This window comes from Calonectris borealis, chromosome 29, assembly GCF_964195595.1.
Source record: "Calonectris borealis chromosome 29, bCalBor7.hap1.2, whole genome shotgun sequence".
Lineage (NCBI taxonomy): Eukaryota > Metazoa > Chordata > Aves > Procellariiformes > Procellariidae > Calonectris > Calonectris borealis.
In genome coordinates this window covers 3,048,143-3,069,838 of record NC_134340.1, presented here as the reverse complement: position 1 = coordinate 3,069,838, position 21,696 = coordinate 3,048,143, and the positions used below count along the sequence as shown (strand labels likewise).

The window sequence follows — 21,696 nt, the reverse complement described above, 5'->3', positions numbered from 1 at the left end:
GTTTCATTATGCATAGGGAGGGGGGAAACGTGGGTAGTTAGGATCAGGCGGCCGGAAGATATCGCGCTGTACGGAAAGATAGGACCCCCTCCCCTAATAGCCAGTAGCATTTAGGTGTGAAGTAAGCAGGCGGAAATGACGTCGTAGACCCAAGGTATATAACACCGTGTTATCTACCAATAAACGCCATTTGCCGTCCACCACATTGGTGTCTGCGAGTCGATGGCCCGAGCGCCCCGGGGAGGGGGGTCGCCGTGCCGTTCCTGAACCAGGTCGCCACGCCGTATGAAGGCGACACGCGATGCTGCAGCCGTTCCTCTACAGGTTCAGAGGCTGACCCAGCTTCCCAGTCTCTGCTTCGGGAACAGCAGCCTTGGGCTCCCGGACCACAGCTGCTAAGGAGCAAGACAGCTCATGGTGAAGGTCCGACAGCTCCTGCCTGGTCTTTGCACAGCAGTCTTGGGCCAGCTGCGTCCGCACAAGGGACACCTGAAAGAGGCAAAAGGCTGAGCTCAGACACGCCCGCGCTGTGAGGACCATCCGTAGCTCCACGGTACCGGCTGCCGGGGAAGACGCACCCTCGAACTCCAGCCCTTGCAGACGCTTTGTCCCTGGGGAACGGGAAGGAACAGGTTCCCAGAGTCACCCCGACTGAACTTAGATTACCAACAATCCAGGCTTCTTTCTGGCGTACCGTTCGCACGTACAACACCGAGACATCGCCCGTATATTGAAGACAGAGGTTCCTACAGGATTTCGTAACCCCACTCTTTTTATCAAAAGAGAGATTTGGGCTACTGACACCTTAGTTCCACATGCTTTTTCCTCAGCAGGAGCACTACTGGCTACACAAGGTAGTGAAGAACCATCCTGCTATGACCTAGGTGAAAGACTTGTCAGCTAGCGCATGACGAGGGAGCAAACTCTCATTTCTCCTAACGTCAGAGCATTTCACCACTGAGCAGAGCATAATGCGATGAACTAAGCCCAGGGGGCAAATGAGCCCTAAAGGACTGCTGAGGCCTTGCAAAGCCTCAAACTCTCCTCTTTCCTGGCAACACGGGGTTGTGCCTGCGGGGCTTCTTGGTGGAGGGACCCAGCTGCTCTCACCTCCAGTGAGGTCTGCAGTGCAGAGCAGCCACAGGGGCTCTGGCATGTTGCCCTCTGCCTGCTTTGGAGCGGAGGAGATGCCAGCACTGGGAGCAGCGCTCGGTGCTCTGCCCTTTTGGGGAAAACAGCTCAGGTGAGAGGTCTTCCTCTCTTTTCAGAGTGACGCGTGCTTTGCCAAGGGCTGTGGTGCACACGGGAATGCGATCCCCAACCTCAAGCCAGCAATATGAAAATATTCCTTCTCGGCAAGTGAACTCAAATAACGGAAGCAATTCCTCAAGGAGTTTTATGGCTTATGGAACCTGCTACGTTTGAATCACAATACCGAGGTCTGTCCACGTAAAGCCAAACCTGATGGAAAGCGGGACCCTGATCTGCTAAGCATCTAGAGCAGACTAGGTGCGAAACGCAGGCAGCCAGCTCCAGAAGGGGAATGCGCGGTGCTGAATTAGAAGCCCGTAGTGCACACGGCAAGTAAGACGTCAGAGGGACTTCAGACACGGAGGCTTCCTGGTGAAAACGTCCTTAAGATACAACTTGACGGCTTCAGCAGTATTCTCGGCTCACTTGCCAGAGCTGAGCGTCATGCACTTCACTCACATAAATCCTACGTGCATTTTGCCCTCAACACCTGTGAAGATTCACCTCCTCAGGGAGCCCGGGTGTACCAGACCCATAGAAGTACCCAGAGGAGAAGGCTGGCGACTGCTGCTACTGCCAATACCACTGTCCAAGGATGCAGCAGGGTTCAGGAGCTGGGATGTACATTCTTACGCTGATAAAACAAATGGCCATGGAGCGTTTAGGTCTCTGACTCAGTCCGATATTGGGATCGCGATTAGCACAGAATAGCAACACGAGACTAACGACTGCCGGAAGGCTGTAAGCTCTGGCGCTGCCTCACATCCCTGGAGCTCTAATATGATGCAAGCTCCACTGTTAATTGAGCCAAGGGAGAATAGGAAGGGTCAACAAGACGAGTAAGACTCAAGGGGAACATCCCTAGAATATTCTCTACTTTCCGGCGAGTTCCAGTTTTCTGAATTTCCTCCAATCCCTCTCCCACCATGCCTGACCTTTAGGCAAGTCGGAGACTAGACCGAGGTGAATGATGCTGTTTGGCCATGGCCAACAGATGTGTCTGACGGGGTATTTCCACTGCCTGGTGTACTCGCTTCCTGACAGCCAAACAAAACTCGGGCTCTAGCATCGTGCAAAGTTGTGCCCGTCAGCACAGCCACAGCAGCTTTTGATGAGAGCTTTCCTACTCCTCACCTGGTTCTGCAACTCAGCTAATCGACGACTGCAGCGCGCGTGAGACTCCTCCTGTGAAGAAAACACAAGGGTTTCTTTTTCGTCTCCAGTTTGGCCAGGGCCACGGTCTGTATCCGACTTCTATTAGGTCTACGCTGGGGGGCTGCTGCCATTGTTCCTCTCTATGGCCAGACCCTCCTCCCACCGAGTAAGGTTCTGTTCTCACCTGTCTAGAAGCAGGCATCTTGTGCTGGTCAGAGAGAGAAAATCCGCCTGCATCTGCCAGCGACGGACCCCTACAACATCTCTTCAGACTCCTCCGTTCACGTTCCACCTGCACGTTGGACAGGAGAAAGGGTCACAGAAACCTGCCGCCGACCAAGGAGCAAAAGGACCTCTGGACATCATGGCAAGGAGATTTCTGTTCAGAGACTGTTGAGGGCACCAGAGAACGTCGGGGGCAAGAAACACTCGAAGTAGACCGTGGAAGAGAAAGAGCAAGAGGAAACAGCTCCTGACACAAGAGTGTCAAATGTGTGTCTGTGGGGACACGGGGGCAAGAAGGGTGGCACCGGAGTGAATGTGCACTTGTGAAGGCAATGGGCTGCCAGAAGAGAGAGAAAATACGAAAGTGTGTGTCCACAGGGAAAAGCGGGAGAGGGAAGGAAACAAGCAGAGGACTCCAAAGTGCTCTCTGTGGAAACGTGTTGTGTTCCAGAGGACCGTGAGGCTTTGCAGAGGCAGTGAAAGCCTGTTTCACCTGCTCAAGAGTCCTCCTGAGCTCAGCGTTGAGTTGCTTCAGCTCAGTCTTCTCAAGTTCCTGCCTTGCAACTGCTCGCTGCAGACATTCCAGCCGCTGCGACAGGATTCTCTTCTCCGAGAGCCATGATAGCTGCTCCCCCTCTGCAACAGCCTGCTGGGTATTCAGAGAGGAGATGACGTGAGCTGGTGCCGCATAAAGGTTAGAAGGGCCAGAATCAACCAGTCGGGGAGAGTGACCGGACTCAGGAACGGACAGTGCTAAGTCCCTTCTTCTCCTCCTGGTCCACAGGCCAAAGCAACACACTCTCTTCCCAGGGCCCTCCTCCAGGTCACCTTGGAGAAATGCACACAAATTTGCCTTCATGCTTTTTGGACTGCGGCACAATGAAGCCTGATCAGGCAATGGTACGAATTCCGTTATTTTTAATACACTGGAAAACCTGTACCTCAGAAATCTAAATCGCTGAAAGCACCATCAGTGTAGCTGCCGTTCAGCCATCGTTACAAAATTCTGCAGAGTTTGGTACATTAGTTTGGTCAGCTGTGCCCTTTCCTTTCCATGCCAAATCCTAACCACGACATGTTGGCTAAGCTTGCCTGGATAGGAGAGAACCAATTACCCATCCCCAACTTTTGGGCTTGAGTTAAAATTAACAACAAGCTCCGTAGTTCTTTCAGTAGCTCTGGGCTTGACAGAAAACATTCTAGCCGGTGAATGGTCTCTGGCCGGAGCTACACAGACAGGCAAGCCTGCTGGCTGCAATCATAGTTTCTTTGGCCAAGCAGGTCACGTATTTATGGGAATATACAGTCATTAGAATCCTTTATAGACATTTTAGTGGACTGATGATCAAGCACACCGCCTACCTGATGATGAAACCGGTCCGTGTCCCTCTCTGAAACCATGCTCTGCAGGACGGCTACTTCTTCCCTCAAAGTCCCATTGGCCATTTCACTCTTGGTAAGGGCAAGAGTCAGTGCTTGTGCTTTCTCTTTCCATTTGACTTCTCTGCTTTCAGTCTGCTTCAAAACAGCAACCACACACTCCAATTCTTCCCCCTTTGCTTTCCGCTCATCTTCCAGTTGTTGGGTTAGCTCCTTCTGCCTTTGCAAGGAACGGTCTCTCTCCTGGAGAACTCTCCTCTTCTCTGCTTCCTCTTCCTCCCATTTTTGGAGTTTCTGGATCTGTTTCTTTAGGGTCTCCTCGTCATCTTTCCATCGCAAAGCTGATGTTAATTGTTTCAGGAGTTTACTCAGCCTCCTAAGCTCTTGTTCTCTCCCTGTCAGAGTCTCCTCTAAATACCCGACTCTCTCTCTCTGGTACTTGATCTCCTCATCCTTCTTTGTCAGAGTCAGCTGAACGTGCTGGAGATCTTCCCGAAGAGCTCTCACTTCCTCTTCTTTTTGCTCACCTTGAGCCTTGGTCTCTCGTTCCCTCTCACGCAAGGCTTCTTCCAGGAGCTTCTCTTGCTCTCTGGGATGTCTAACCTCTTCGTTCTCCTCCGTTTGCCTAAACTGGAGATTCTGCAAGGTCTTCAGTTCTTCTTCTTGGCGCTGGACTTTTTGCATGAGAGTTTCGTTGTCTTCGTCTCTCTTCCTCACCACTTCCTCAAGCAGAGTCACCGTCTTCTGGCATGCTGCTAGTGCTGCTTTCGTGCTTTCGCCACGAAGCCGCAACGCGTTCATTTGCTCTGTCTGCTTGAGGAACTCCAAACGGTTCTCCTTCCATATTTGGCTCATTTTGTCTAGATCCTGCTTGCCTTCTAACTCCTTCTGCTCTCGAAGGTCCTGGACATGCTCTTGCAAAGACGCTATCTCTCGATCTCTAGCTTCTAGGGAAGATTCAGCGTATTCTAGTTTTTGCAGTATAGCTTTAGTCTGCATCGCTGCCTCCTCCTTTTGCTGTTGAAGCTTAGAGATAGCCTCCTCCAGAAGCCCTATCTTTTCTTCTCTTTCTTTCAGAGTCAGTTTGGTTGCTTGAGGATTTGTTTGCTCAGCTTCATGCTTTTCCTCCTTCTCCTCGCATGCCTCACATCGCTTTCTAAGGGATAAAATTTCTTGCTCTTTTTCCTCTAGTGCCACTTGAAGACGCTGCAGAATTTCCTTCTGCTGTTCAGAGTCTTGTTCTTGGTTTTGGAAGGTCTCAATCAGCTCCTTCTGAGATTCAATCACAAAATTCTTCTCTTTCAGTATTGCCGCAGTGTATTCCAAGTCTCTGCGTACGACATTCATCTGTTCTCCTGTTTTCTCCTCATAGCTCCTTGTTTGTTGCTTTTGGATGTCTACGAGTCTGTCCTTCTCTTTTAAGGTTTCTAAGGTCTGCTCCAGCTGGTCACGGACAGCCCTTAACTGCATTTCCATGACTTCTTCAGCTTCCTGGATTTGCTTTTGTTGTGACTCAAGCTCTTGATCTTTTTCAGATAAAGAAAGTGTCATCTTCTCTACTTTACCATGAAGCTCTTGCAGGTACCCCTCTTGCTGTTCCTTGTACTGCTGCCAGAGTCTTAACGGATCCCTTGGAGAATCACACTCGCTCTCTCTGTCCTTAAGAACTGCCCTCAGGAGTTCAAGGCTCGCGTGCAGAGATTGCACCTGCGCTCTCTCCATTTCCAGTTCTTGGATCTGCTGAGTCAGAGGCACAAGCTCTAAGTTTTTCTCCTTCAAGTTGCCTTTCATATGATCAAGATCCACCTGCAGATTTCTCGCTTGTGATGCACCGTGTTGTTCTAGAATCATTCTTTTCCCCTCCTGCGATTTGATCTCCTGGTCTCTCTCCTCCAGCTCTTTGCTCACCTTGCTCACAGCAGCCCTCTGCATTTCTCGCTGCTTCTCCAGGTCCCGTATCTGTTCTTGCTGGGATCTGATCTCCCGGTCTCTCTCTTGCAGGTCTCTGCTCATTTTGCTTACAGCAAGCCTTTGTTTTTCTTGCTGCTTCTCCAGGTCCCGTATCTGTTCTTGCTGGGCTTCCATCTTCTCGTTTTTCTCTGTTATGTCCTTAATAACGTGAGCGAGAGTAGTTTTATGCATTTCTTTCTGCTTTTCCAGCATTCTCACCTGCTCCTGGTACAACTTCATTTCTCCCTCCCTCTCTGACAGGATGGCAGTCATATGAGTGAGAGTCTCCTGCAAAGCTTTTCCCTGTGCTGCCTCTTTCTGGAGCATCTGGATTTTCTCCCACTGCATTTCCACTTCCTCGTTTTTCATTTTTAAGATGGACAACATCGTTTGAAGTTCTTGTTCAAGGCAGTGAGTCACATCTGTGGCTGTATTTGCTCGGGTTTCAGAGGCTGTGACTGATTCCTGAAGAAGTTTTACCTCCCATACCAGTTTTTCTTTAACTGCTTGCAGTCTGTCCCGTTCATGCTGCAAAACAGTGAGAAAAAGATTCAATAATTCCATCCATATAGGTTTGCTTGTCGTACCAGATTTGAACTCCGGCTTCAGTGGCAGTCAAGGGCTGCCCCCTCTCTCCCTGCCTCTCGGGATGTTGTAGACCCTTCCTGTGCCACCCTTTAGGTTGCGTCTTTCCCAGCTTACTCAGCCAGTCCCATCTTCCTCTTTGCCCTTCTCTGAACCTCTTCTAGCTCTAGTGTGTTCTTTTGGGGAGGAGCCGCCAGAACTGCAGCCAGGATTTACAGTCCAGACTAGGCACGATTTAGGCAGTGGCTTGATGATGTTCTCTCCATTAGGGAAGAAAGGGAAGAGAGAACAACCCCAACATTTGATTTCCCGATTTTGGGGGGTCTTTTTTTTTTGGACCTCTTCTGTGTAGAGTTTTCATGGTACCATCTTCTAGAACCCCACTGTCCCCTCTTGAAGGAGTAATGGTCAGATCGCAGTCTGTCATTCTGTGTTTGAAATCAGGACGAGTTTTCCCCTCGCAGCCATACATATTTATCTGGATCAGCACTTTTGTTTCTCACATGGCTCTATTTTTTCCCCACTGTCTGCTCTCAGATGGGCAATGTGGAACAGCTTTCTGTGACTGGCAAACTTTGTCTTCTCACCCCTTTTTCCAGATCCAGATATTTAGAAATCTAAATATGGAAGTGGACACAAATAATTGCCCAAACCATGCAATGTAAATAGAGATAAGTTTGAAAATTACTTTGACTAAAGCTTCGAGGGCAGAAATCATGGAATCGTAGACTCGTTTAGGTGGGAAAAGACCTTGAAGATCATCGAGTCCAACCGTTACCCTAACACTGCCACGTCCACCACTAAACCATGTCCCTAAGCACCACGTCTACACGTCTTTTAAATCCCTCCAGGGACGGCGACTCAACCACTTCCCTGGGCAGCCCGTTCCAATGCTTGAGAACCCTTTCGGTGAAGAAATGTTTCCTAATATCCAATCTAAACCTCCCCTGGTGCAACTTGAGGCCGTTTCCTCTCGTCCTATCGCTTGTTACTTGGGAGAAGAGACCGACACCCACCTCGCTACAACCTCCTTTCAGGGAGTTGTAGCAAGCCTCCTTTTCTCCAGACTAAACAACCCCAGTTCGCTCCCCATCAGACTTGTTCTCCAGACCCTTCCCCAGCTTCATTGCCCTTCTCTGGACGTGCTCCAGCACCTCCGTGTCTGTCTTGTAGTGAGGGGCCCAAAACCGAACACAGGATTCGAGGTGCGGCCTCACCAGTGCCGAGCACAGGGCCACGACCAATTCCCTGCTCCTGCTGGCCACGCTGTTTCTGATACAGGCCAGGATGCCGTTGGCCGCCTTGGCCACCTGGGCACACTGCCGGCTCATGTTCAGCCGGCTGTCGACCAATACCCCCAGGTCCTTTTCCGCCACAATTTTCAGAATTGAGGAAAATAAACACCCTGAATCGGAACTGAGTTTTATATGACTACGGCATCTTTTCCTGCTCAATCAGAAGAATGCAATTGGAAAAGTTAAACCAAAAAACAACCACTGCTATAAATAACACTCTTCTGCTCCTGTGGTGCTGAGTGGTCTCTCCACATAGTTTGTGATACAGGTCATCTTAACTATCCCTCCTTTCTGGCCTGTCTTCTCTTACCCAAGGTGATGACCCTGCTAATTCAGCTACATGGCAAAAGTCTGGGAAACAAGGAATGCTGAGTGGAAGGAAGGGGAAAATGAGGGAAACTTGGTCAGCATTTGCGTACTCTGTATCTTCTCAGATTTGGACTGAACCTGTACAAGACCGCCCAAAATCAGCTCTCCACTGGAAAAAGTTGCTCCTTAGAAGGATTAACAGAAGGCCAAAAAATGTGTAAGAAATGGCCCTTTACGGCATCTGACAGCCTCACCAGGACCTCCTTTCTTTGCTTCTCAGTGCTCTCGAGTTTCCTTTCCAGAGACGCCACCTCTTGATGCAGAGTCATAGCCTCCTTCTTTAGGCACTCTTCGGAGGCTGCTAGCTGGGATGTCAACTCTTCCACCTCAAGTAAAACACAACAAAGCAGTCAGAGACTACAGCTTGTCACTGTCAGCCATATCATGTACTGTGAGGAAAGGGAAAGGACAACTTTGAATTTCACCCTATCATGAGAGTACCAGATTCAAACGGATACAGCCGACTTGTTTAAAAATCTAGGTGGGTCACCACGTTCATCTGAAAAACCACCTTAAAAAAACAGGACCAGCAGAAATCCATTCTGATGATTACTGGCAAACAGGCAAAAGGACTAGCCCATCTGTCCAGGGAGGAGCTGAGATTCAGCTGGCCGGTAAGTCTCCTTCAGACCAGCTGAGATGGAGACCACAGCATGATGGCAGTCAGAGGCATTACCCCATCAGCCTGCTGCTCTGCGATGGAAAGGCAAGAAGGGGAGAGACCACCTGTCTGGTGACTGCAGTAGCTACTGCTGTTTCAGTCACCTGTTTTTGTAGAGCATCCCTCTGCTGAAGAAGGATATTCATTTCCTCTTTGATGGTTTGGTGCCGCTCCTCCACTGCCTTGATCTTACTGCGAGTTTCCTGCAGCTCTCCTTGCAGCTTTTCTCTGACGTTCTGTAAACACAAAGGGAGAGCAAGCTACTGGGAGCTGCCATCGGGCCCAGCTTTTTCCTCTTTCTGTCTCAAAAGCACATTCATTCAGCCACTTCTTTCTGCTTTTCTACCCAGCTCGGCTTCCCTTGTAACCCTTCCTTCCCGTTGCTGATCTCTGGAGCTTACCAGGCTCCGTGCTTTCAGTGCCTGCTGTAGTCCTTGCCTCCTCAGGCGCAGCACTTATGTTTTATTTCCTCGTTACTGCCCTGCACTCTGTCACCTGGCGCCCTCAGCCTCTCTCTCAGCTTACGTCCCATTGCCAACGGCCTGTTCCTTCAACCTACCCTACCAGTCAGGCTTACCTGCCCAGTCTCTCGCTGCTCTTCCACCTCCTGCCTGAGCTGCTCTAGCTGCTGGCGGGCTTCTCTTAGCTCTCCCTGAGTTTGGAGTAGCGCCTCTAATAAAGCGTCCCTCTCACGCTCCTTTTCTAGCAGGACCTGCACAGAAATAGAGAGAAGACGGATTTAAACTTCCCATACAAAATTTGAGAGGTAAGACTCAAAGACCGACGGGCTCACACGTTCTCAAAGCACTGTGCTGCTGGTCTCCTAGGTCATTATCTGCCCGCTTGGAGGCACAGATTCCTAAGTGAGACTGGCAGTACAAACAGGGTCCACCCGTGATTGAATCTTCAACAAGCTCGTAGTCATCCATCAGGAAAACGTGTGGCATTTCTCAAGTGTCTCGCCTTGCCGCTGAGGGCATCCCTCGTCTTCTGCTGTGTCCTGTTTGTCTTTCAATAGCGACTTTCGCACCTAGTTAGCAGCCCGATAACCAGCCAGCTCTCTCCTTGCTGTGCAGGCGGCTTCCTTTGCGAGCTCACTCATTGTGAGACACGGTTATGGTGTTCATGTTCTCTTCAGGCCTGCAACGCGCTCCCTGCCTTTCTTAAAACCTACGCTCTGGTAGCCTCTCGATTTAGAGGCCCTCTCCCTCATGGCACAAAGCTCTCGTCGTTGCTAAAGCACCTCTCACGCTTACAAAGGGGCATCCAAGAGACACTTCTACCCAGACGGACAGTGTCCAGAGAAGCACTGCCAATAAGGAGCCCAGAAGAGTAAAAAAACCACACAAATTCTCCTTTCACAGTCTTTACCTCTTGCTTGGCATTTTCGACTCTAGTTCGTTCCTCTTCTTGCTGAGCTTGCATGGTGGCAACTTTCTGCTTCATATCAAAGAGCGTCTCCTCGTGCTCCCTTTCTGTCTCTGCCTTCTCCTTTTCCCATTGCTCCAGCATCTCCTGTAGCTCTGAACGGTGCCCTTCCCGCTCGCTTGCCTGATGAGGGGAGGAAAAGACGTCAGGATGGAGTCCCAGCCAAGCTCCTCAAGAAAATGTGAAGCGTCATCCCTCCCACAAACCCCCACCTCAACAGTGCACAGTAGTGTCTTCGAGCCCTCCGTAAATCACGTCCTGTCAAGGAACTTCAAAGGAGATGTTACCTTCCCCTCTCTGATGGCAGCCTGCCTCCTAGCACCTCCCTCCTCGGGATTTCTCTCTGTTCTCAGAGTCTCTATTTTCAAAGCTCAACTCCGTTCTCATCAACGAAAAGATGCAGACGGACTGCAGGGTGAGAAAGGGGCCAGCACCCCGATGCGCTAGTCACAAGACAGGCCACGAACTGAAGTACCAGGAACAAGGGGCCTGTTCCGTATGCTTTAAGCCCAAATACCTCCGTCAACCGTGAGAGGACAGAAAGGAAGGAACAAAGTTCCCGTGACTGCAGCTGGCAGCAATGTAAGGAGTCTACTTCATGGTAGACAGGAGCCTGGTAAGATCCTACCCCTTTGCTGCCATGCTTTGGGTGGGGACCGCCCAACCTTCTGCTGAACGCGTCCCTGAATCTGTGGCTGCAGTTACCGTCCCAACATAGTCCTGTGGGTCTTCACGTGCCTTCAAGTACGAGCCACTGGCTCTGCTGCCCGACCTAGCCACGTGTGGCCTATGACAGATGATTGCTGCCACTTCACACCTTTCTCAGGCTGTTACTCTTCTAAAGCCAGCCCACAAACCTTGCTTGAAGAATTCAAAAGCACATTGTTTCCTACCAGGTCTTGCAGGAGCTTGTTTATTTCCACCTCGTGATCAGTTTGCCGAAGCCTGAGGGTGCTGTCGTACTGCCGCTCTGCCTGCAAGAGCTCTTGTGCCATGTTTTCCCGTTCCCGCCTCATTAGAGATCTCTCTGCTTCCAGCTCACGTTGAAGGCACTTCACTTCCCCTGCAAACACACAAACGGCAAGATTCAGTGCCTACACCAACAGGGCTTCTGACTTCACTGACCTTAAGCCATTTCAATTTCAGTGCAGGAGGGATCTGTCTCCAGCTCCTTCACTCCTCAGAAGCACTGCGGACAGAGAGCTCTTTTTATACCACCTTCCCTAGGCAGGGGGATCACCAGAAACAAAGCACACGAGGCTCTCACCTCGTATCACCTCCTTGGCCTGCGTGGCTGCGTGAAGTTGGATTTCGAGCTGACTCCTGGCGATCTCCAGCTGAGATAAGTGCTGCTGCGCCTCAAACAGGCTGGATTCCAGGGTCTCCTTCACTGACCTACGAGTTGCAAATACGGGGAGAAATGAGTTTCTTGCTCCTGACACCCACAGGGAGTTACTGCAGTGAGAAGTCGTTCAAGATCCCTACCCGTGAGTACGGAAAATGGGTTGCGTGGAAACTTGTATACAGAAAGCATACCTCTGCCATTTAAAATAGCAATGCAGGCCCCTCCGAGGGGATGCCCAGGCTTTACTTACGACCTAGCGTAACGCAGAAAGCCCGGCCGAATTTGATCTCAACAGCCAACTCTTAAATTGCCGTTCTCTGATCTATGACACACGGGTAGCCGTGCCCACAAGGTCTGTGCCAGCAAGCAAAAGCCCAGCCTCTGCTCACAGCCCTCATCTCATCAGCACTTCCAAGTTGTCTGCAGGGGCACAGAATAGGAGCATTTCCCTGGCTGACTCGTGACTTTTTAATGCTGTTCCTAGTGTAGGTAATTCTCCAGACTCCCTATATTTAAAAGGGACTAAAGAAATACATCAGATGATACAATAAAACCTCATGCTCGTAGCAGCATTTGGAAGAAATCTGAACTAGATTTTACCTGAACAAGGACTACCTGAAAGGAGAGACGGGTATCCTTCAGTTTAAACTGTTGGAAGTTCAAGAGAAAAACTTGCTACTTTTCTTTAAGCATTGCTAACGAAGTAGGCAGTAGCCCAAATGACTCGTCGCTCCTTAAAATGGAAGTTGTAGTACTGCAGAGGCAAACCGTTACATCCACAGACTTCAACCGACGGCTGCGTATGACACACGGGATTTTGGAACCAGGAGCTGAAGTTACCTCCCTGATCTAACGCAGCGTCCTGTGTGCCAGGTTCCTACAATACACAGCCCTGCCTCACTAGTACAGGGAAGCAATCAGGACAGCATCCTTCAGGGTACAGGGGCGCCTGAGCGCCCCAACTTTGATGGACAATGGAGGATGTGTCTTCAAGAAGGAGAACAAGCACATATTTCTGATTACGCCAATCTCTGGCAGTCCAAAGTAACTATGCTCCATTTTAAGGATAAGCCAAAGTCAGCCTCTAAAACAGAACAGAAAAGATAGAGTCCAAAACTGTGACAACAAAAGGCTCTTGAGAACAACACCTGGCAAGAATAGTTGCTACAGCCCAATAATTGACAAAACATAATTCAGCTGGATCGAATAAGAGAAGCTGGAGCTCAGAAGAAGCAGCAGCTCTCAAGAAACAGGCTGAGTCAAAAGGGTGTTCATCAGCCTCGCTAACAACGTACTCTGGAGTGGTAAAGCGTAAAAGTCAAGAAGCATGACAAACATCATTTGTACAGCTCTGCAAGTTCAGGAGTCTTCTAAAAAACACCGAAGAGGAGGGCAAACATCTCGATACCTTGGGTTGTTTTGGGGGTGGTTTTTTTTTTTTTTGGAAACGCAAACTTGTCGCATTTGATCTTAGAAACCTGATACAACAGAAGGACAGAATCTTGTTCCTTCCCTGTGTAACTTCTCCATGACGTCTGTCTCTAAACAGCACAGTGGTAAGGAGTAAGGACCCAGACATCAGTGAGGGGCAAGAACTCCCGAAGACTGGCGAGAATTCAAAAGAGGTTTCCCTGCTGCTTGTGTAACCAACCCTAGGTCCTGCACCATAGGTAACAAGAGTTAGCTTAGAGACAGAAGGCCCTCAAGATTTTCAGCACGAGCCTCTAGCTTCACCCTAAATGGCAGTGTCCTACTCACAATGTCCGAATGTAATAGCCTTGAATTCTGAAGATCCCATGTCAAACTACTTGCTAAGGAAAGACCTATCTTCAAACGCACAGAACAAGAAACCAAAACCAGAGAGAAGCTTCAGGTTTCCGTAAACATCTGCGTGGTTTAAGTATTACTCAATGCAGAGGCAAGGTACCAGATACTGAGGAATTATATTGGCTTGCTTTGGACTTCACACAGGAATGTGCAAGGGGGCATAAACGTGAGCCCAAGGCTCAGGAGAGCTTTGTTAGCTTTCGCTGTCAGAAAAATAACATTCAAATCATGCTATGGTGTTGGGTTTTTTTTGCTCGAGATTATTCCGTTTCCTGTCGGCGGACAGTGAAAGCATCTGAAAAGCGGAGAGGATGCAATAAACCCCCGTGCAATGATTACCACCTTTATAATTGCCTAGGGTCTCCTCCCTGCCTTTACCTGGCCTCTGCCAGCTGCTCCGAAAGGCCTTGTCTGTTCCGCTCCGTGGCTGCCAGTCGCACCTCTAGGGCAGCCTTCTCACGCACCAGCAATTCCTTCTCTTCGGACACCTTGGCCAGTGCACGCCCTTGGCGAGAGGACTCCTGGCGCAACTGCTCCAGACCACTGCTAGCTGACTCTTGCTGGCGGTAAACCTGAAAGTGGGACAAAATACAGTCAGAGTCCTTTCTCTGGAGTTCTGTCCAGAGCCAGCCAGTGCCACTGCTGAATCTCCTGGAGGAGAAAAAGCCCCTGCACTTTCTGGGCTGAAAGTTTAAGAGCACCTGCTCTGTACCGCACTGGGCTGCCAAAAGGCACTGGGACTGTTAACTTGGAAGTGATGTGTAAGGCCCTGCTGGGTAGCCTGGGACCAGACAGCTCCTTCAGGACAAACGTACATACCCCAGACTACGTGTTCTCATGCAGAAGTACTGCACTTTCCGGAACTGCCACCCTGCAAACTAAAATTCTATCAGAATCTATTCCAGTGCTGGAAATTTTCAGGAAAGTTTGCGCAAAAGCAACTTTGCTCGCTGAAGAAAGTGGAAATACACATGGTTTCTCCTTCTAGGAAAAAAAAAGGATCAAAGTGTCACCTACTTTAGCGCGTAAAGCAGTTGGATGCAAGGAGGTGATGCTTGGCAGGGCAACAGCCCCTGTGGTGAGCAGTGTCCTTTAGGGATTTATGAAAGCCTGTCTGGTGCGGCCAAAGAGATGGTAGACTCTATTTGTACAGTAGTTCATGTCAACAATACTGTTTACTTGTCTTACACAAAGAAGTTGTCTAATATACCTTGCTGGTATTCAAGCTTGAAGGTTAACCGGCATTTTTTAGCTTTTTTTCCTTCAGTGTAACACCTCTGCCGGCTATTTGCCAAACATACCACGTACTCCAAAACTAAGGCTGTCTAACAGAGAACAGACCATCAGAAACAAACAATTCTCCTCTCAAAGTTATCCCGTAACACCCCAGATTGTACGTTATGAAACTGACACTTGAATGATGGCAAACTGCCTAGTCTCCTCCAGTGATATGATTCTCCCAAGCTCTTTTTCCACTGTACCAAAATCAGTCAGTCCAGAGTAAACAGTCTTGCGTGATCACCTGCTTCTCATCTTCTTCCTCAAAGCCTGCAGAGGCTCTAGCAATTCAAAGCTGCATGTATGTCTTCAAATACAGTTTCAACAATTTCAAGATGTCATGCCCATTCTTAGCAGTACCAGACAGCAGACATCGACTTGCAGCTTTGTCCCGCTCTCTAGGCTCGAACAAATGGAGTTTTGAAAGTTGCAGACTTCACATGAAAAAGCATAAATTGAAACACGCAGCCCCGTTTGTCTTGCCTCAGAAAAAGGGTGGAGAGCTACGCTGTTTGCTCCTTTTGCCACATGTGAGAGTAGTGGCCTCACTCAGATTCATGGGCAAGACAAATCATCTCTCTGCAGCTTATCAAAAGCCAAAAAGGAGGCCAGCGCAGACAGGTGGATTAAAGGAACGTGCAGAAGCAGAGGACAACTCAAAGAATTGCAGAACACCTCTGCAAGTATCAACGCATTTCCAAAAAGAAGTAAACAAAGCCTTCTGACCTCCAGCACTACCAAGTGTCTCCTTGACAAAACCTTGACTGCAGCATCCAACAGATACGGCTTCACTGAGCCAAGCAGCCAAAAGCCCAGGTTTTTGGTCTCGCCTGATTGAGTTTCTCTTGGGTTTCTGCCTTCTCCTCTGCCAGTATCCTCAGCTCTACCTGCAGCCCTTCCTGTTGCTCCTCTGCTTTCTTCAGCAGCTGCTCCAGGTGGGCTTTCTCTGCGCAGAGCTCTTCGTTTCTTCTTTCACACAAGTTCAGCTTCTCCTGGTCAGAGATCTTTGCTCTCTCCATCTCGCCCACTTTACCTGACAGAACGTCATTCTCTTGCTCCAGCTACGATCACAGAAGCACAGAGGGAATAAAAGACAGTAAGATTTACTATGGAGAAGCTTTGGCTTGGACAGAAAAAGGAACGTTTCCATATTCAGACAGTCATACTGTCGGAAGGCAAGAGGTCTGAAAAGAAGCAGCAGCTGGAGACGAACACCCGGCAAGATCTTTGGCGACTCTGCTCACCTGCAACACGAGTTTCTGCAGTTGCGCCTTATCCAACGCAAGGGCTTCATTAATACCGCTCATCTTCGCTGTTGCAACATGTAGGTCAGCTACTTCAGCACTCCGCTTTTCCAGAGCCCCTGTCAACTCTGCCACCGACTGCTCTGCCTGAAGAGACAAAAGAACAACGTGAAAACAAAGACAGGAAAATCCCCGACTTTAAGCAGCAACTCCACATCCCCTTTTGTGTCTCTGCCATACTCCCACTTCGGTGTTCCCAATAAGCACCGAAGTTAGTGGGGACTAACTACACCAAAGAGCCTGTGTGGTCTGATCACCATTTTCCAAGAAGGAGAACAACATCGTCCCTGTCTTCTACTGCCAGGAACAGCATCTGTGGTGGTCTTGCTATGACAACTCCCTCTCCCACAAGTGCTGCCTAGGAATAAGGTGACCGTACCTTTTCCAGTGCCCTCGTAAGCTCATGTTTCTCTTGCTTCACCAGATCCCTCTGAAGGTGCGAATCCTCCGGTGTCTCTCTTGCGACTACCAACTCACTCTGTAATAATGAATGTTCTCCTTCAAGTGCAGCTAAGTCCTTCAGTCTATGAGAAGGGGAAAGACAAACAGGTTTTTAATGTAAGAACAGCCTCATTTCCAAAACCAAGAGTATAGAATCATAGAATCACAGAATCACTTAGGTTGGAAAAGACCTTGAAGATCATCGAGTCCAACCGTTACCCTAACACTGCCACGTCCACCACTAAACCATGTCCCTAAGCACCACGTCTACACGTCTTTTAAATACCTCCAGGGACGGCGACTCAACCACTTCCCTGGGCAGCCCGTTCCAATGCTTGAGAACCCTTTCGGTGAAGAAATGTTTCCTAATGTCCAATCTAAACCTCCCCTGGCGCAACTTGAGGCCGTTTCCTCTCGTCCTATCGCTTGTTACTTGGCAGAAGAGACCGACATCCACCTCGCTACAACCTCCTTTCAGGTAGCTAACAGCTTCCTGCCTGTCAGTTCTCTCTCTCCCCTTTCATACGTTGGATATAAGGCTTTCCAAAGTTGTTCTTTGGCTAAGACAGACTTTTAAAGTCCAGATTACTATTCCCACAATTACTTTTGCCTTCAGCAGTGAATTGATGAAAGAGCTTGCAATCTATTCGGGGAGATGTCTATGAATTTCCAATCCAATAATCATAGGATTGCAGGATGATTCAGGGTAATATGAGTAATGTTGCAAAATGGCACTTCTTGCCCCAAAGGCCTTCTGCGCTCAGTCTTGCAAGGAAATGTCAGTACAGAGGTGCTACATTGCTTATGATGGTCCTGTGCAAATTCCTCCCAACTCCCTTAGCACAGCCCTGGGTAGCAAAAGGGCTGTACGAGAGACAGAGCTCTCTTTATGCCGGTCTCAATTTCTCACCAACAATCAGTTAGCGGCAAAACCATTGTAATATGCAATCTCTTTTCCAGTCTTGTCTTACTCAGAAGAGCTTCTGTCAGTCAGACGTTTTTTCCTATCCATTCTGTTGAAGGCAATAGATTGACTAGGGACAGAAACAAGGCTGTACAGAATGGGCGTGTTTTAAACGTGAACACAGCCCATCTATGAATCCAAGAAGCAGCCACAAAAGATAACGTTGGTAACGGCAAAGGTTAAAACACATTTACCTGTCCTGAAGCTCCTTCTTCTCCAGGTCCCCCTTGACTTGTAAGCACATCGCTTCCCAAGTCTTCTGGCTTATTTCCTGTTCCGCTTGCTGCTGTGCCTGATCTTCTAGGACGGGTCTACCCAGAGTGACGGACTCCCAGAGCTGTATGCCAGAGTTTAGGTGGGAGCAGTTTACAAGTATAGACCCAGAAAGCCTCATTTGCTCTGCCTTCAGCTCTGACAAATCTCTGGAGAAGAATAAAGAAAGAGAGAATGTTCACACCACCATCTTTATCCGCTGACTCACCTCTGAAGCACGTAATTGCGCAACAGTAAAAGCTGGCAGGAAAGACGACATCTTCGTTGGGGGCGAATCATTCGTCTGGCACTTTGGGATCAGGACACATCTGGATAGTTGAGCCATGGGTCTATTTGACGGTCGAGGAATGAGTCGATCTTCTCCTCAGAGATAAGAAGAAATGTATGGCACAGCCAGAAGGCTTCAAGAATTAACCAGTAGGTCAGGCATCCTCTGCACAATAAGGTAAATGGCTGACGGTAACCCAGAGTTTGGAACCGCACGCTGACACCGGAAGAATGTACCATTACGGCTACACTATTTTTGTTTCACAGAAGGCAACTGTGAGAAAGGAACTTCAGAGCGCGCAAGAACAAGCAAACAATCACAAAAAGGAGTACTAATCAAACTAAGCAAAATAAACTGGATAAATGCAGTAAGATGGTAGAGAAGCTATTCTTTCTCTCAACAATGTTGGTACAGGAATAAGCGGATGCAAACTGACCAGAATAAATGTAAGCTGGAAATGAGAAGGGGAAAAACCCTATGTATTCATGAATGATCTTTCCATCAGGAGCAGTGGGAAAAGAAAGCCAGTGAGATTTAAGGCAGATTTTAATCACTCTATAAAAGGGACCGCTCTACATGCTGCATGCATAGCTTTGGTGAGTCTCTTCCAGTGTGTCCACATATGCCTGTGTCTGTGTTAATATGCCCCAAAATCAACACAGTCAAGTTCATCTGTTCGGGGCCTCTGCATTGCTTATAGCCCAAGCCCCTCAGTTTTATCTGAAAACCAGCATCAAACAAAATGATTCCGAAAATAGCCTCAAGCATGCTTAATGGCATTGCTTCAGACTACCGAAGGAGAAATCATATCTTTAGCCGCAAGTAAAGTAACATCAAGGCTCAAAAAGCAGGTGTGAAGGGAAGCTACATTTTTTCTGCAAGACATCTAGCCTCAACTTCTACTCACCGGTCAGTGGCAGTCTTCATTTCCAGGAAATGACGGCGGAAGGTTACCACCTGACGCCATAGGCTGAGTAGGCGGTTATGTTCACCCCTTGAGTAGCTGTCATAAAGCTAAACATGCAAAGACAAAAAGAAATGCCAACTCAGCCTTCCCTGTCACTGTACAGGTCTTTCGGGTAGGAGAGAGTACGACCATCATCACCAGATCTCCTTTAATAGCAGTTCCAACAGGGGCATCGAGGACTGAATAGCACCACATAAGCATCCTCAGTAGACCTGCCACCTGACTTCCAGGAAGGGAACATCCACGCTTCTCCTGCAGGAGTGGGTACCAGCAGAGCAAACTGATCAGGATTCATCATCTCGCCTTGCAGAGGTGGAGGAAGACCAAAGCAAGCCCCTCCAAGACCAGCGTCAGATTTGCTTACAACAGGCTATTGGTAAGGGAGGCCTGTCTTGTTCTTCTGTTGGCCACTCTGAATCTGAAAACACGCAGACCTCTCCGCTCTCCACTGCTTGTAGACAGTGGAGATTTAGGAACTATTAAAAAGACGAGCGTTCATGCGTGACTGCCCTACAGTGCCCAGCAACAGCAAGCATTTGCCTGTAAGACCGAGCAGCATGGTCACAGCAGGCGGGCATCTCCCGTCACCACAATTTGCTGACACTCCTCCACCTCACACCCCCGTCTTCCGCTAGTCAACACCAATACATCCTCAACGTCGCCACAACTTTCACACAGCAAGTTCTCTGTGCCAGAAATAAAATGCATTCTCATTTCACTCTGGCATCACGTCTGACATGCCCGTAGCCTATCCTTACCTCACGTTCATTGCGCCATTCTCTCTCCTTCAATTCCAGCTCCTCCCGGGCCCTCGTCCAATCCGCCGTCAGTTTTCCAACATCTTCTTTGAGGGCTACATTAACCTCATTCGCTTTATCTAGGTGCTCCTGCAGGAGAGTGGTCACTTCTGCCAGCTTCTCACACCTTGGAAAGGGAGAAACAGCAATGAGGTCACCGAACAACTGCTATTCACAAGCAGCATCCCCGTGATTTTCCAACTCCTTCAACACTGACCTTCTTGTCAAACTGAGAGGTAGTAAAAGTGCTTCCTAGGATTAAGATCTCTCTGTTATGGCAAACTCACTTGCTTCTCCTTGCTCTGAGCCTTCAATTTCCACCTACGATTTCGGTCCCCCCTTCCTCTTCAACTTTGATGATGCCCACAGTTAACGTCTTGCCTCCCCTCCATGCTGTCTGGTCACCGCATGCATCGCCTTTCTCTATCGTTGTCCTGATAGCCTCTTCCTCCACACCTCTCTCCAAGTTTCCATGGCCTTTTCCCTTGCAATGTTGTACCCACCACTGCCCTCACCTTCTTGTCAAGCCTCTCCCTGTCCTTGTCCTATATACGCTGTGTAAGACCTGTAGCAAAGACCCCACCCTGTTGATCCAGTAAACTGCACACCACGAAGACAGCACCATATACATAGGGGAAACAGCTTTATATGAAACTTTCAGCTGAAAACTGGAAGGTCAAGCACTGCAGCTTAATGACTTTGGGGCCACAGACTAATATCCCACCCAGGAAACATTTCATGAACAGAATGTCAAGAACTGCTGCCCTGCGAACAAGCACAAAACTCAGTTTCTGGATCGAAACGGGAGTTGTGCTTCTCCCACCTTAGCTTGCAACATACGAAACGCAGCACGCAGATGCCTTTTACACCACACACAATTTATCTCGTGGGCAGAGGCAAAAAGGAAAGCAGAGAAAGAAATCTGGCAGAAGACGCCTGTGGTGCCAAGTGCTCTACGGGAAGACTCCGACACAAGCACAGGATATGCTATTCAGGTAAAAACACACAGGGAAACTCCTGCGCCATGAAATGTTCAGGACGTCAGGGCTTGATTCTCAACCTAAAACCGGGCTCTGCTGAGTAGCTCACCTACTGAATCATAGAGTAATTTAGGCTGGAAAGGGACCTTTGGAGGTCACCCGCGGCAACCCCCCGCTCCAAACGGAGCCATTCAGCACCCAACGCTATTACTGCACCACAGAACAACTGTGGACCTTTCTCCTTTCAAAACGGCTTGCCCAACTGCTTCCCTTGGGGAGACCAGGCAGCACTGACAGGTTTTCCCTCACTTCCATGAGCGTCCAGAACACCAAGGATGAGGTAACGCTTCTTCCTTTTACCTTTGATGCTCCTCTTCCAACTGAAGCAGCGCTTTCTTCAGGCTGTGGTCTTCTGTGGCTTCCCACCTGCCTGGAAGGGATCCCTTAAGAAGAAAGGAAATGTTTAGTCAAATTCTTGTGTTCCCTCCACTACTGTTCGCATCCATCGCTTTCCCTTCCATTTGCTTGGTATCGCAGGAGCTCGTGGCTTCTTCCAGGCCACATAACAGTGTCATGACTACAGGGAGGAAGGGAGGGGAAGGGTGTTACTCAGTGTGAGTAGCTCTCCTCAGTCTCCCACTCCTGCACTCTCCCAGCTAGGTATCCTCAGCTCACGACCGTGAGCGCTCACTTCGACTTGAAGCCTGGGACTAGTCTCCTACCCTTCGTTTCCTAGGGTTACTTTGGCCGTGAAGCAGAAAGAAAAGCACAGAGCCAGCTCTCTACGTTGAACGCCAAATGCTATGTTTCAACCCATTCTTTTTCAGAGACAGCCGTACAGTGTCACAGGCAGTACACCCTCTCCTCAGACCGAGGACAAATGTTACTCCAGCTATTGCACTCTTTCACAAAATTAAAATCCTTCTTGATAGGGTTTTCTGCACTGGCATTGC

At 49.1% G+C, this 21,696-nt stretch overlaps 1 protein-coding gene across 1 annotated transcript; it reads right to left on the bottom strand.

The window, feature by feature from the left end:
- Positions 1 to 259: 259 nt before the first annotated feature.
- LOC142094075 (uncharacterized) lies at positions 260 to 20,173 on the bottom strand. Its single transcript, XM_075175912.1, has 19 exons — positions 20,169 to 20,173; positions 19,725 to 19,890; positions 18,907 to 19,013; positions 17,653 to 17,880; positions 16,433 to 16,577; positions 15,994 to 16,140; positions 15,580 to 15,810; positions 13,850 to 14,211; positions 11,567 to 11,694; positions 11,193 to 11,362; positions 10,243 to 10,422; positions 9,449 to 9,583; positions 9,054 to 9,107; positions 8,387 to 8,536; positions 3,994 to 6,489; positions 3,125 to 3,280; positions 2,591 to 2,698; positions 2,386 to 2,436; positions 260 to 489 (listed from the first exon to the last, which is right to left on the bottom strand). The coding sequence occupies exons 1-19, from the start codon at positions 20,171 to 20,173 to the stop codon at positions 319 to 321; spliced, it is 5,190 nt and encodes a 1,729-aa protein (XP_075032013.1). The 3' UTR covers positions 260 to 318.
- Positions 20,174 to 21,696: the final 1,523 nt, after the last annotated feature.

Excerpts from the sequence above, each read along its gene's own strand:
- LOC142094075 (XM_075175912.1), bottom strand. Across the intron at positions 9,584-10,242 it reads TCGAAAATGCCAAGCAAGAG|GTCCTGCTAGAAAAGGAGCG; the intron begins GTAAAGACTGTG and ends ATTTCTGTGCAG. Across the intron at positions 490-2,385 it reads TAGCTGAGTTGCAGAACCAG|GTGTCCCTTGTGCGGACGCA; the intron begins GTGAGGAGTAGG and ends TGCCTCTTTCAG.